This window comes from Gigantopelta aegis, chromosome 9 (genome assembly GCF_016097555.1).
Source record: "Gigantopelta aegis isolate Gae_Host chromosome 9, Gae_host_genome, whole genome shotgun sequence".
Taxonomy (NCBI): Eukaryota; Metazoa; Mollusca; class Gastropoda; order Neomphalida; family Peltospiridae; genus Gigantopelta; species Gigantopelta aegis.
This window is the reverse complement of record NC_054707.1, coordinates 4,225,771-4,241,821: the sequence shown is the minus strand read 5'-3', so window position 1 is coordinate 4,241,821 and position 16,051 is coordinate 4,225,771. Positions and strand designations below refer to the sequence as shown.

The 16,051-nt window shown below is 39.1% G+C and overlaps 1 protein-coding gene across 1 annotated transcript in view; it reads left to right on the top strand.

Moving 5' to 3' along the window:
• Positions 1-16,051, top strand: part of LOC121382369 — a 77,531-nt gene that overhangs the window by 8,057 nt on the left and 53,423 nt on the right. Inside the window, exons 3-4 of the mRNA XM_041511955.1 lie at positions 756-813; positions 14,023-14,097. Of these exons, the coding sequence (XP_041367889.1) occupies positions 756-813; positions 14,023-14,097 (133 nt within the window). The remainder of the gene's footprint in view (positions 1-755; positions 814-14,022; positions 14,098-16,051) is intronic.

The window sequence follows — 16,051 nt, the reverse complement described above, 5'->3', positions numbered from 1 at the left end:
GTACCAAACGTGATCATAAATTATAAATGCAAAATAATTCCTGGGCTGACTAGATGTCAGGCAATAAGATCTCTTGACCCGGGGAGATGAAGGTTTAAAAAATGGACGGGATGGCAGTATTTTGACCACTGGTCTATAATATGTACAGTGGTCTATATGTACACTGGTCTATATGTACACTGGTCTATAATATGTACACTGGTCTATACTATGTACACTGGTCTATAATATGTACACTGGTCTATAATATGTACACTGGTCTATATGCATGTATATACATGCACAGTGTTTCTGTGTTTGCTGCTGTTTGCCCAAATGTTTCCACATTCTCCATATAAAACTTTTGATATGGTTTGAGCTGATGCTTTTCATATATTCTGAATGGGACATATTGAGGGTTAGCTCGGGTGAGCAGAAAACACTGGTAACTCATCTTATTTAAACTCTAAAAATTACAACACCCCCCCCCCCCCCCCCAATATTTTCTAATAAAATAACAATTATTACATGCAATTTATTTGCCAATTGTTTTTAAAATTGGCAATCAACAATCTAACATGGCGACTGCCAGATCTAGCCCTGCTATTTGGCAAACCTAATCATAATCAGTACCTGACCACAAATAATAAAATGTCTGGATTTTGTCTTTTCTTTTTCGTAAGCCGCTTTGATGTGTGATATTGTGGGTTACTGTTTACCATGCTGTGAGTGCAGCAGTTGTCACCTGTCTGAGTGAAGTGTTTGTTTTATTACAGGACTACCGGATGGCTGGGAGCAGGCTGTCACTCTGGAGGGGACGCTCTACTACATCGAGTAAGTACACTAAGCAATGGTTATAATCAAATCAAACAGGTTTCTTGTAAACGGCCATTCACAGTTGGTCAACATCAATAAATCAATGTGCTCTAGTGGTGTCGTTAAACAAAACAAACTACTTTTTTAGGGGGTATGGGGTGCAATTCTGTAGTAGAATATTTGTCTGAGTAAAAAGGTAGCGGGTTTCCTCTGTCAGGCTCTGATGGCTATGATTCAGAATTAACAAATGTTCGATATCCAATAGCCGATGATTAATTAATTGACGTGCTCTAGTGGTGTCGTTAAACAAAATGAACTAACTAGGAGAAAGTGCATGCAGAAGAGTACATCCTGGTTTAGCACAAATGTAAGAGTAGTCTATGTTATAGTTACGGGTTTTTCCTCTCACTATATATATACTCAAGCATTCAAATAGGCAGAACGTGGCCCAGTGGTAAAGAGCTCGCTCGATGCGCAGTCGGTTTAGGATCGATCCTCGTCAGTGGCCCCATTTTTGCTATTTCTCATTCCAGCCAGTGCTCCACAACTGGTGTAACAAAGGCCGTGGTATGTACTACCTTGTCTGTGGGATGGTGCATATAAAAGATCCCTTGCTGCTAATCAAAAAGAGTAGCCCATGAAGTGGCGACAGCGGGTTTCCTCTCTCAATATCTGTGTGGTCCTTAACCATATGTCTGACGCCATATAACCATAATTAAATGTGTTGAGTGAGTTGTTAAATAAAACATTTCCTTTCTTCCTTCCAACAACCTTCTTTAAAGTGTGTTGAGAGGCAGGAAGTAGCCCAGTGGTAAAGCACTCGCTTGATGTGCAGTCGGTTTGGGATCGATCCCTGTCGGTGGGCCCATTGGGCTATTTCGTGTTCCATGAGTGGTATATCAAACATCATTGTATGTGCTATCCTGTCTGTGGGACGGTGCATATAAAAGATCCTTTGTTACTAATGAAAAATGTAGCGAGTTTCCACTCTCAGACTATATGTAAAAATTACCAAATGTTTGACATCCAGTAGCCAATGATGAATAAATCAATGTCCTCTAGTGATGTCGTTAAACAAAAAAACGTTTTAAAAACAAATATTCCTTCAAGATTTTTTTTCTCTTCGTGTGTACCAGATAGCTTCATGCATTCCTCTCGAAGCCTTTCGCGGATTAGTACCGTATACAGACATGTATCAGTTCATTTTCTGCTTCAGTTACTGGGTTAATCATCGCCGTGGGCTTACCGGTAAGGCCCTTGCTTTTTATTAACATATAGACTATAAAAATATGTAAGACATTTCCTCAATTATTCATGTACGTTTGTTTGTACAGTATCCGGTATACATAATCCATTGTGAAAATAACACAAGTTAGTATCAAAAGTTAGTCAACCCCTGCAATACCATGGAGGTTTTAATTCTCAATGGCACTGTTTTCGTCTTGGGACATTTTCTAAATTGCAGGAGTTGTTAGTGCATTATTTTGTTTTGGTTTTTCATGCTTCCTTTATAAGAAAAGAAAATTAAAGGTGCAGAATGGTGGCAACTATTCTGTTTTTCTATTTGTTTACATTTATTTATGATAAAGAACGACAAGTTGAGTTTCGTGAAAACTAAAAATGTATCTGCAACATCTACCAGGATATAATGTTACAGTTATTGAGTGTTCACCTCACCCAAAGGCAGCCAGTCCTGCCGGTTGTCCTTTAAGATTCTCAAAGAAGCTAATCTTGTAATGCTTGATGACTTTTTAGCTCAGCTATGATGTTCATCAGCAAAGCTTTTCTAATACCGATTTGTCTGGCATCCATCCATCCATCTGTCCGTCCATCCATCTGTCCGTCCATCCATCCGTCCGTCCATCCATCCATCTGTCCGTCGGCTTTTCCTTTGAAGTCTGTCATCTTCTGCAGTTTTGTTTGAATTGTTCTGAAACTTGGTACAATGATTCTCTGGGGCACCCTCCACAAACTAATAAATATTTGGTAAATTTTGAATTTTTATTAAATGTTTTTAAATTTTAAATTTAATATTTCAAAGTCTTATCCTAGAATTTTAATTGGATAATTCTGAAACTTGGTACTATGATTCTCTTGGGCAGTCTTCACAAATTAGTAGAGAGATGTTTTAGAAATTATGATATTTACGAATGTTTATTAAATTTAAACATTATAAATAGAAATTTAACAGTTTTGACTGGATAGTTCTGAAACTTAGTTTCAAGTATTCTAACTGTAAATAAAATGTGTTGAGCGCGTCGTTAAATAAAACATTTCCTTTCTTTCCTTCCTTCTCAGGGGCAGTTTTCACAAACTTTAATGAGAGATATTTTGAAAAAGTTAGAATTTGTTTTGTTTTTTAAATTGAAAATTTGAAAGTGTTATCTTATTTGATCAGATAGTTCTGAAACAAATAACTATGACATAATAAGCTGGTTTGGATTATAGAATAGGTGGGTGTTTTAATGCTGACCTTGCTAGCTACATATTTGTTTAAGGTAGGTACATGTAAGTTTGTGTGTAAACACGTACATAAACTAGTAATGTATGAAAGATTTAAAGTAAAGAGACGCCTGTGAGTGGCAGCCTATCGGTCTTATTGATTAACCTGTCACGATGTACATGCCGCTTGGACTGACATCCACGTCCCATCACACAGTGTCATCCCATATCGTGCGACAGGGACAGTAATTGATGTGCAGTGACCATATTTGGAACTCATTGACTACATAATCCTTGAGACATTTACATGTAGGATTTTACATATTTGTAGTCAGTAGCGTTAGTCACAAAATTATTTTGAAACATGTGATAGGTGTTTGGGTAGTTTAATCAAGCACATGTTTGATGGTGTAAAGTTGTCAAACCTTTCACATTAATTTGAAGTATGTCAAATTTGCATGGCATGTTTACAAGTTGAAGTTGGACGAGAGGGTTTTTATAAATAGTTTTTGTATATAGTAGGTAATAGTTTTGATATACATGTAGTTTTGATATATAGTTAGTACAATCATAAAACTATTTTTATAATATTATAATTATATAAAAAGTATTGCAGTGGTTCAATGTATAAATGTGTTAAAATCAGAAACTGGTGTGGAACACTATATTGGGAATATATACTCTTCAAAAGAAGAAACGCAAAACCACATTGTCGTAACATTTGGAGAATTGATTTAATTATTGAATGGTGAGTCCGATAATGACCAAATGTTGCAGGATTGTTCACAATTCACTCTAGTCCATTGTGAGTAAGTGATAGGACACACCACCAAGGTCACGGTCATCTGGAGTCAATACCGGGTGTGGCCTCCACGTGTGTTGACAACTGCCTGGCACCGCCTGCCCATTGAAGCAACCAGAGTACGGATGATGTCCCGGGGGATGGTGGCCCACTCGACCTGCAAGGCTGCTGCCAGCTCGGGCAGGGTCTGGGGCTGTGGTTGTTGCTGTCGGAGGCGTCGGTCCAACTCGTCCCATAGATGCTCAATTGGGTTCAAATCCGGTGATATCGATGGCCAAGGAAGGACATTAATGTTGTTGTTCTGTAGGAAAGCCGTTGTGAGACGTGCTGTGTGAGGCCTGGCGTTGTCATGTTGGAACACTGCGTTGGCGTTGGCCATAACTGGAACGATGTGTGGCCGGAGGATCTGGTCAATGTAGCCCTGTGCATTCAGGTTGCCCTGCACGTGGACCAGGTCAGTTCTGCCAGTGTGTGAGATGGCTGCCCACACCATGACACTACCCCCGCCGAATCTGTCCACTTCCTGCACGCAGTTTGCCGCATAACGTTCACCACGACGCCTATACACGCGACATCTTCCATCATGACATCTTCCATCATGACGTCGGAGCAGAAATCGGGACTCGTCACTGAACCACACCCGTCTCCATCGCAGTTGAGGCCATTGTCGATGAATCTGGCACCACTGCAGTCGTAGTCGACGGTGTTGTGGTGTTAAGATGACACCTCGAACTGGACGTCTGGCACGAATTCCTACCTCATGTAGGCGGTTCCGTACGGTCTGGTCGGATATCCTGCGCAAACCTGGTATTGCTGCGGCTGTGGAGGTGGCAGTAGTCAATCGTTCCCGAAGGTGGCGTACCCGGATGTAGCGGTCCTGCCCGGGGGTAGTGACCCGTAGTCGACCGGATCTAGGGAGGTCAAGTGTTGATCCATGTTGCTGGTAATGGTCCCACAGTCTGGAGATGGTGCTTGGGGACACATGAAATGCCCTGGCAACGGCCGTTCTGGATTCGCCTGCGTCTAGTCGGCCGATGGCATTGTTTCTCTGCGGTTCACTGAGACGTGGCATGTCCTGGATTGTCAACTGTCGGCCAGATACAGAGGCCAGGCAAGCGAACACCCTGCACTTTTATACTGTCTGTGTTCATGTTGCACGTGCAGACAACGCACGTGCAGTGGTGACATGGTTTGCACGTGGCTGCGTTTTTGCGAATATTCACATTTTGGAACTTTATTGTACAGTAGCTGCGTTTTATCGAATGTAACCGTGGGAATGTGTTTGGGACATGCAATGACCTTATATTCACAAAGCATGAACCGGTAGGAAACATAAAATCGGAGTTATAACCCATTTGTACCCTTTTGCGTTTCTTTTTTTGAAGAGTATATTCTGTACTACTACTAGCTCGAAATGGCCTGTGGCCAGGTCACCAACCCGTTTTGGTGACTTAAATATAAAAAAAATAATGGTGTTAGTTGGCCAAATAATATTATTTGGTCAATCTTCTTAACATATGAGCCACTATTAAAATTTGTATTGCATATATATTTATTCCACATTAAAATCTTATTTGTGGTTAGCTTACCATAATTTGCCAACATCCATTATTATTTTTAGGGCCACCATATTATTTAGCAAGCCCTGACTATTACTGAGTACTACTGGACATATTTGCAAATTTATTTATTTATTTATTTTTAGTTTGTTTGGGGTTTTTTTTTTTGGGGGGGGGAGGGAGGATTTGGGTGGGTCATTGGTCAGTTTGACTTCATTTATGTACTAGCTGTCAAAACTGCATTGTGTTAACAAAGAGATGTATGGTTATTGAAAAATAGTGAAATATGACGGACCATAATTAATTTAGAAATGCTATATTTCATATAAAACTGTAATAGTGTATATATCAATTAAAAGTTGATTTTCAGGTTCATTAAATATCATGGAATTTACACTGCAGCTAGTTGGTGTTTGACATATGGTTATTTAACCACTAAAGAAGTAAAGCTGTAGTGTTACAAAACAAATATTTCTTTTTCTTTCCAATTCAAAATGCCCGACTGCATGTAGAACTTATTAAAAACAATGTTTATTCTAGCCCAGTTTTAAAAATAAAAGAGTAACGTTAATGACACATATTGGCCTATCTGTAAACTGTCCATTTATTGCATCTGTTTAGTGGTTATAAAGCACACGATGAAGGATTATTTTATGCCAGTGTGTTTTTAATGAAGACCGACACATACATACTGTATTACATGTACATGTAAGTCCGTAATGTTTATTTGTCAGATTGATTATAATACTTTTTGAACACTGCTTGAAAATGCTCCAATATTTATATGCAGTTAACAGAACAAGGATTGCCAGATTATGACATCATATAGGGGAAATTAACCCATGTTAGGAAATTCTAGTTTTCTAGTCTTGAGGCTAGGGTAAATAACGACTTGGAAATTGGTATCATTTTACTACAAAGACTTACAACAATTAGCACTGTATGAGGTTCTCTGATCTCAGGTCAAGCACTTGACCATCTCAGACCCGATTATAGTTTGTTTATTTACATGTTTTATGTATTCCTGTAGTTTAGAAAAAACTATAAAATCAGGTTTCTCTCGGTCTTGTTGGTGTTAGGTTGCACGGAAACCTTGATGGTTGTCCTCTGTAATCCTTGGTTTTAAAAACATGATTTCACATGTATGTATCCAGGGTGTCATGGTTGCCCTCCTTACTTGCCCCGAAAATCTGACGTTACTGATGGCAAGAAAAATGTCATGGTGCCCTACATGGTTTGCCACTGTGCCCTTTCCATACCAGTGTTTCTGCCAGAAAGTAATTATTGGGTATGCTGCTATGGAATTGAATGCAACCACAGTCTACAGAGACTTTAAGGGGGCCTCCCCCAGAATTAAAATAGGTTACAATTAGTATTAGGGTTAAGAAAATCATACAGTAATGATACGGGTAATTAATTTTGTCAAAAGGTTAACTTTAAAAAACAAATCTTGAAAAATGTATATATGTATCGCTTAACTAGTGATGATCGATCATAATCGAAAATTGATCAGTTTGGCTCTACCGATAAGATGATGGATTATAAAAATCCATAATCGATTCTAGTGGTAAATATTAACTGTAATTGTTCTTCAAGTTTATATGATGGAATTGATGTAAATATGTTGGGATTGGGGCTTGTTTTCATGTGTACATAAAGAACAAATTATATTAAATAGTTATTAAAGGTAAACTTTGTGATTTATTGGGTCTGTCTCGGTGAACACGACACTAAGTGCATGGTGCTTATAATTTAAATCCATCTAATATTATATAATTCTAACCAACTGTATCACTGAAAGTTGATAGATTGATGTCAGCTGATTATAACTGATGATCAATGATGAAATTCCAACTGATTCCAAAAACTATTTTTAACTGCAATTTTTTTTTTTTAATTTTGCAAAAGAATTGACTTTTTGGCAAAACAATTTGCGAATTTTAGATTTCGATTTTAGTAACCAAACATTTATGCAACCAGATTTGCCTTGGGGCCCCTCCAACTTGCCTTGGTGCCCTAATGTTTGTTATTAAACACAAGGCCACACTTGCTGTGCCCCACAAAAATTAAAATTCATCCCCTGTATGTCATGTTTGGTTTATTATCCATTTACATACATTTTTCTAGCTTAATTTGTAAGGAAGGAAGGAAATGTTTTATTTAACAATGCACTCAACACATTTTATTTAACAATACACTCGACATATTTTAGTTAAAGTTACATGTATGTGGCATCAGACATGGTTATTGACCACACAGATATTGAGAGAAAATCCACTGTCACCACTTCATGGGCTATTCTTTTCGATTAGCAAGAAGGGATCTTTTATATGCACCATCCAACAGACAGGATAACACATACCACAGCCTTTGATATACCAGTCGTGGTGCACTGGCTGGAATGAGAAATAGCCCAATGGGACCACCGACAGGGATTGATCCCAGACTGACTGCACATCAAGCGAGCACTGTACTACCACTGAGTTTAATTGGAAGTAAAATGAGATGTATTTTTGAAGGCATTAGGTGGCATTCTCCATGTTACATGAATATGTATGATGAGGCTATAGCTTGTGTGAATTTAATAGACACTGTTATAGCATGGAGTAGGTCATTACGATTGACTCTCGTTTCTGTCGTGTTTATGGGATTTGCATTTTGTGAACTGCTTTACCTGTAGCTTTCTAATAAAACCTGACCGGGGTGTATAGGTGTGTGGTGACCCCGATCTGTGTTATTAAGAACAGGCCAGCATCAGACAAAACTCAGCCCTATTGAAGTACTGTACAAGTACTCTCTGTAATCACTGTCATCTTTGAGTCCCAGCTGAGGAGTTATTGAGGTGCATCGTGAACATGTTGTATTTGAAACTGGGCTGTATGCAGGTGCTGTTACCTAACAGCGTGACAAACGGCAATTTTCGTATGACAAGAATTCAAAATATTTTGAATATTACAGCTACAGACATTGATGTAAAAAAGAACAATTTGAGGGGAGTGATTATATTTATTTAGAGTTTATTTTTTTTAGCGATACCACTAGAGCACATTGATTTATTAATCATCGGCTTTTGCATGTCAGGGTTTTGTATTCTGATAGTCTTAGAGAGGAAACCTGCTACATTTTTTTCATTAGTAGCAAGGGATCTTTTATATATGCACCATCCAACAGACATGATAGCACATACCACAGCCTTTGAAATACCATTGACATGGATCAATCATAGGCTGTAATAACATATTGAGGAGAGTGATATTTCCATATTGATAACATATAAATCTGCATGTTACGGGAAGCTAAAATGACTCCTTGAATTGTCCAGCCAGTGCACCATGACTGGCATATCAAAGGTCATGGTATGTACTATCCTGTATGTGGGATGGTGCATATAAAATATTCTTTGCTGCTAATCAAAAAGAGTAGCCCATGAAGTGGCGACAGCGGGTTTCCTTTCTCAATATCTGTGTGGTCCTTAACTATATGTTTGGTGCCATATAACCGTATATAAAATGTGTTGAGTGCGTCATTAAATAAAACATCGGCCTTTGATGTACCAGTCGTGGTGCACTGGCTGGAACGAGAAATAGCCCAGTGGGCCCACTGACAGGGATCGATCCCAAACCGACCGCGCATCAAGCGAGCTCTTTACCACTGGGCTACGTCTCGCCACCTTAACCATGAGGTATTTTGAAAACCCCGAAATGAGTTAGTGTATTAAATTATTGTGTAAGTCTCATCAGTCAGGTGCATATTGGTTAACAGGGAGTTTGGTGTTTGACATTTTGTACGTCATTCAGCAGTACAGTAATATTGTGTTGTCATTAATCCAGTGTCGTTATTCTGATGTCATGCACTATACATGCACCTGTAAACACAGAAGGCCTCGAGCTGTGAGTTAAAGGGTACCAAAATATTGTGTAGTCAAATGTATATTGTTATGACAAGTAAAGCGCTGAGTACTAACAACTCTAGGTAATAAACAGCTCCATTGGTATAAATTATGGGACAGTATTTAAACACTGGAGAACTGACACACGAACAAAACCGTAGTTTGCGTGAAATATCCTGCCCATAGCTGTGATCATAAGTCCAAGGATGGTGCCTGTTTTAATTCTTCAAAAAGAATAATAATTTCTTATACACCCATTTGAGGGACCACTGTATGCGATATATGGTGCAACAAGGCAGACAAGCAGTGTGCAGGTATGTTGTATAACAAGGCAGACGAGCAGTGTGCAGGTATGTTGTACAACAAGGCAGACAAGCAGTGTGCAGGTATGTTGTACAACAAGGCAGACGAGCAGTGTGCAGGTATGTTGTACAACAAGGCAGACCAGCAGTGTGCAGGTATGTTGTACAACAAGGCAGACGAGCAGTGTGCAGGTATGTTGTACAACAAGGCAGACGAGCAGTGTGCAGGTATGTTGGGGCTTGATTTAAAAACATCTGGTTGCCTGTTCCATATTGATGACCTTAATTTGAATTCCAAATTCAAACACCAGATGTAGGTACTAATATGTTTAGAAATCTGTACATGTAGCTAATAGAATACAGGGATTACGGTAGCCCAACTGCCATGGCTAGTGATATTCAACGTTGGGCTAGTAAATAACTACTATCGCCATGCCCGACGGCTAGTGGGAAAATAAAGTTGTCAAAAGCTGCATTTAAGTCCATTTTGAAAATATGAATATCCTGCTCTCCACCTAATCCCAGTCTAAGGGATTTTTAAGCTCTTATCTCCTTTAAGTGACATATCCAATTATTCCTATTAGTAAAATTGTAGGGCTAGTGAATTTTTAATCATGGCTAGTAAAATTTTAAAGTCACTAATCCCATGGCTAGTGGATTTTTATATCAATTCTAGAAGCCCTGGAATACTATACTCAATGACTATTAGACACTATTTATTTTTAAAGCATTTTAAAATATGTCTAACATGTTTTTGCTTGTAAGATAAATGATATCTAATGGTCACTCATATGATCTTGGTTGGAATTTCGTCATTGCTCATTGGTTGTAATCAGTGTATATCTAATTATCAACTTTCAATTATAGTTAGATTTAAGGGGCGTTCTCCTTATGTGATAAGTTATACCGATTTGTCGCATGCGATGGAATCGTACTGTGAGAACACCTCAGTCCGAACGACATTAGTCTTATACGACAAATTGTGTTGGAATCGTACTGTGAGAACACCTCAGTCCGAACGACATTAGTCTTATACGACAAATTGTGTTGGAATCGTACTGTGAGAACACCTCAGTCGGAACAACATTAGTCTTATACGACAAATTGTGTTGGAATCGTACTGTGAGAACACCTCAGTCGGAACAACATTAGTCTTATACGACAAATTGTGTTGGAATCGTACTGTGAGAACACCTCAGTCGGAACGACATTAGTCTTATACGACAAATTGTGTTGGAATCGTACTGTGAGAACACCTCAGTCGGAACGACATTAGTCTTATACGACAAATTGTGTTGGAATCGTACTGTGAGAACACCTCAGTCGGAACAACATTAGTCCTATACGACAAATTGTGTTGGAATCGTACTGTGAGAACACCTCAGTCTGAACGACATTAGTCCTATACGACAAATTGTGTTGAAATCGTACTGTGAGAACACCTCAGTCGGAACAACATTAGTCTTATACGACAAATTGTGTTGGAATCGTACTGTGAGAACACCTCAGTCGGAACGACATTAGTCTTATACGACAAATTGTGTTGGAATCGTACTGTGAGAACACCTCAGTCTGAACGACATTAGTCTTATACGACAAATTGTGTTGGAATCGTACTGTGAGAACACCTCAGTCTGAACGACATTAGTCTTATACGACAAATTGTGTTGGAATCGTACTGTGAGAACACCTCAGTCGGAACAACATTAGTCTTATACGACAAATTGTGTTGGAATCGTACTGTGAGAACACCTCAGTCTGAACGACATTAGTCTTATACGACAAATTGTGTTGGAAATCATACTGTGAGAACACCTCAGTCGGAACAACATTAGTCTTATACGACAAATTGTGTTGGAATCGTACTGTGAGAACACCTCAGTCGGAACAACATTAGTCTTATACGACAAATTGTGTTGGAATCGTACTGTGAGAACACCTCAGTCTGAACGACATTAGTCTTATACGACAAATTGTGTTGGAATCGTACTGTGAGAACACCTCAGTCTGAACGACATTAGTCTTATACGACAAATTGTGATGGAATCGTACTGTGAGAACACCTCAGTCTGAACGACATTAGTCTTATATGACAAATTGTGATGGAATCGTACTGTGAGAACACCTCAGTGGGAACAACATTAGTCTTATATGACAAATTGTGTTGGAATCGTACTGTGAGAACACCTCAGTCTGAACGACATTAGTCTTATACGACAAATTGTGATGGAATCGTACTGTGAGAACACCTCAGTCTGAACGACATTAGTCTTATACGACAAATTGTGTTGGAATCGTACTGTGAGAACACCTCAGTGGGAACAACATTAGTCTTATACGACAAATTGTGTTGGAATCGTACTGTGAGAACACCTCAGTCGGAACGACATTAGTCTTATACGACAAATTGTGTTGGAATCGTACTGTGAGAACACCTCAGTCGGAACGACATTAGTCTTATACGACAAATTGTGTTGGAATCGTACTGTGAGAACACCTCAGTCGGAACGACATTAGTCTTATACGACAAATTGTGATGGAATCGTACTGTGAGAACACCTCAGTGGGAACGACATTAGTCTTATACGACAAATTGTGTTTGAATCGTACTGTGAGAACACCTCAGTCGGAACGACATTAGTCTTATACGACAAATTGTGTTGGAATCGTACTGTGAGAACACCTCAGTCGGAACAACATTAGTCTTATATGACAAATTGTGTTTGAATCGTATTGTGAGAACACCTCAGTGGGAACAACATTAGTCTTATATGACAAATTGTGTTGGAATCGTACTGTGAGAACACCTCAGTGGGAACGACATTAGTCTTATATGACAAATTGTGTTGGAATCGTACTGTGAGAACACCTCAGTGGGAACGACATTAGTCTTATATGACAAATTGTGTTGGAATCGTACTGTGAGAACACCTCAGTCGGAACAACATTAGTCTTATATGACAAATTGTGTTTGAATCATACTGTGAGAACACCTCAGTCGGAACAACATTAGTCTTATATGACAAATTGTGTTTGAATCGTACTGTGAGAACACCTCAGTCGGAACGACATTAGTCTTATATGACAAATTGTGTTGGAATCGTACCGATTAGAAAAAGTTCTAATTCGCATGACAAATTGTAAGCTCTCAGCCAATCAAATCACATTAAAGTTCAACCATTCAGTTTTGTCACCTCTGGGGTTTTTTGGTTTACTTATAGATATGTCAAAATATCCAGCTTTCGTGGGTCCATAAAAGCTATTATTGTCCAGATGTGGTCAGTAATTGTTTTGATACATAATACCATCAGTAAATTGTCTACATTCATGTTTTCTTTATTTCAGAGAACATATGTATGCACATTGATTTTCCACAAAATATTTTTAAACTGATGATTTTTCTTTGACGTCATGGAATTTTATGACGTAACGTCTTCCAACACATACGATTCGAGTTGCTGCAACAAATCGCACAGTTAGAACACCGCTTTAAGAAGTATTTGAATTCTTAGAAACCATGCTCCTATTGTTGTCTTAACCTAGATACACCATACAAAACACTCAGTTTACTTTTAATACATTTTCAGTATCTGTTTTGCTTGCATACATAGGGAAAAAACACACCAAAAAACACACCAAAAAACCCGGCATATTTATATCAATTTCATCACCTAAACTATGAGAAGCTACAGTTATCATTTCCCATGATAACTGATTATAGGAAGGAAGGAAATGTTTTATTTATTGACACACTCAACAAATTTTACTTACAGTTATATAGCGTCCGACATATGGTTAAGGACCATACAGATATTGAGAGAGGAAACCCGCTGTCGCCACTTCATGGGCTACTCTTTTCGATTAGCAGCAAAGGATCTTTTATATCTACCATCCCAGAGATAGGATAGCACATACCATGGATTTTGACATACCAGTCGTGGTGCACTGGCTGGAATGAGAAATAGCCCAATGGGCCCACCGACGGGGACAGTCCCAGACCAACAGCACATCAAGTGGGCGCTTTACCACTGGACTACATCCCACCCTATATTTATATCAATTCCATCGTCAGTTATGATTTCCCATGATAATTGATTATAGATTTTTACAATCGATCATCACATTGGTAGAGCCAAACCAATCAAGCTTTGACTATAATCGATCATCGGAACATCACTAATAATTACATGTAAATACTAGTTGTTAAGTATTTTCTTCTTCTTGTTCTTTCAGCCATAATACTCGAACCACAAGCTTCCAGCATCCTGTCACTGGTCGTGCCGTCCATATTGGAAATACCTCACCCAAGTAAGTACATGTCTTTCTACTGGGGAATGTATGAGGAAGTGTGGATTGGTGTTAAAAAAAAAAAAAAAAAAAATTCAGACCTGTGAAAAGAATCGGGAATTCAACATATACTGAGAGGAATAAATAACGCAATGGGTATTTTACTGATATTTTCTTATAGAAATATTGTCATCAGTATTAGGCATGCAGGCAAATGACATATTGGTAACAACTGTAACTGAAAGAAGATACTGTTCAAATCTGGATTTTTTAAAAATAAAATGTGGTTTTAAACAAAAAACACAACTGGGTTTTTTGGCAATTATTTTACATTACTTACTATGACATATTAAAAAAAGACAGAAAGCACAAAAAAATATGGTTGCTTTTATAGGGAGACAAGAGCAGGCAATGCACATGCAAAAAGATTTTCATATGCAATGTTATGTTGTAATAAACACACCAGTTATGCTTTTTGCTGAAAACTTATTTTATTCAAAACAAATTCTGATTTGATCAAAATCCTCTTTCACTTACAATTATTACCAATATGTTATTTGTCCGCATGCTTAATATATGTGATTTGACATTCCTATAAGAGATTATTCTGTGAAATACCCATTCCTTATTTATGCCTCTCAGTATATTTGGACGTTTTCCTTTTGCAGCTGGCCTGTTGCTAGTTTAGTAAGAATGTTTGCCTCAAGGCAAGTCATCTCTTGATGTTCTGTAATGGAGACAGGATGTAACCTGATTACTATTCCAAATATACTAATCAAAAGAATTTAAGGGTCAGACGATATTTTCGACATTATTTTCTGAATGTCAATTATATTAGCTAGACCATAATGTCACGCATGGTATTGTTCCATTTTGACGAAAGTGGGTCTAAGCAACCCATGAATGAATTAAAATCCACTGTCATTAACACTGTCGACTAGTTCTAATGGCGAAAACATGCTTACATTTGCACATAAATTAGGGTGAAAGCGAAAGGTCTGCTAAGTGCCCATAACTTGCTTTTTCACAAAGGGCTTCATTTGCACGCTTTGCACGTGTATTCCATGTTCTCAATGCTGAATTTCCGTATAATTGGAGCTTGCGTTCATGTACGGTGCACACTCCAAATTCGACAATGGTACGACTTCAACTGACTATCGAAGATCGAGGAAGGACTATTGCTTGGCTTCAGGATGGCAATACGCAAAGAAATGTTGCTCTGAGACTTGGTGTCAGTCAGAGTGTCGTTGGCCGACTGTGGCAACGGTACCAAGCAACGAATTCTGTTCGAAATCGTCCACGTTCGGGAAGACCCCGAAGCACTACAAATAGAGAGGACCGCTACATCACCAATATGGCTCTACGTCAACGCACAACCACTGCACGCCGATTATGTGACAATCTGCAGACTGCGACTGGAACTCGAGTGTCTGATCAAACCATACGCAATCGTCTGAGAGCCAATAATCTATGCTGCCGTCGCCAGGCTGTTCGACTACCACGTCACAGAACGGCCAGACTTCACTGGTGCACGCTTCATCTGCGGTGGCAACGTGTTCAGTGGGGTCGAGTGATGTTCACTGATGAGTCCAGGTTTAGTCTCCAGTTCAACGACGGTCGGGTTCGTGTCTACAGACGTCCTGGGGAGCGCTTCGCTGACATTAACGTTAGACAACGTCACCGGTTCGGTGGTGGCAGTGTCATGGTGTGGGGCAGCATCTCTATCCACCACAGGACCTCCCCTCTATGTGGTGGATGGCAATCTGAATGGAATCCGCTATCTGAATGAGATTATCCGGCCGTTGGTTCTCCCAGGCCTTCAGCAGATTGGCGGCGGGGCAGTTCTGCAGGATGACAATGCCAGACCCCACCGCGCCAGGGTGGTAACAGACTTTCTCAGACAACAAGGTATCGCCAGGATGGATTGGCCAGCATATTCGCCTAACTTGGCCCCAATAGAGCACGCCTGGGACAA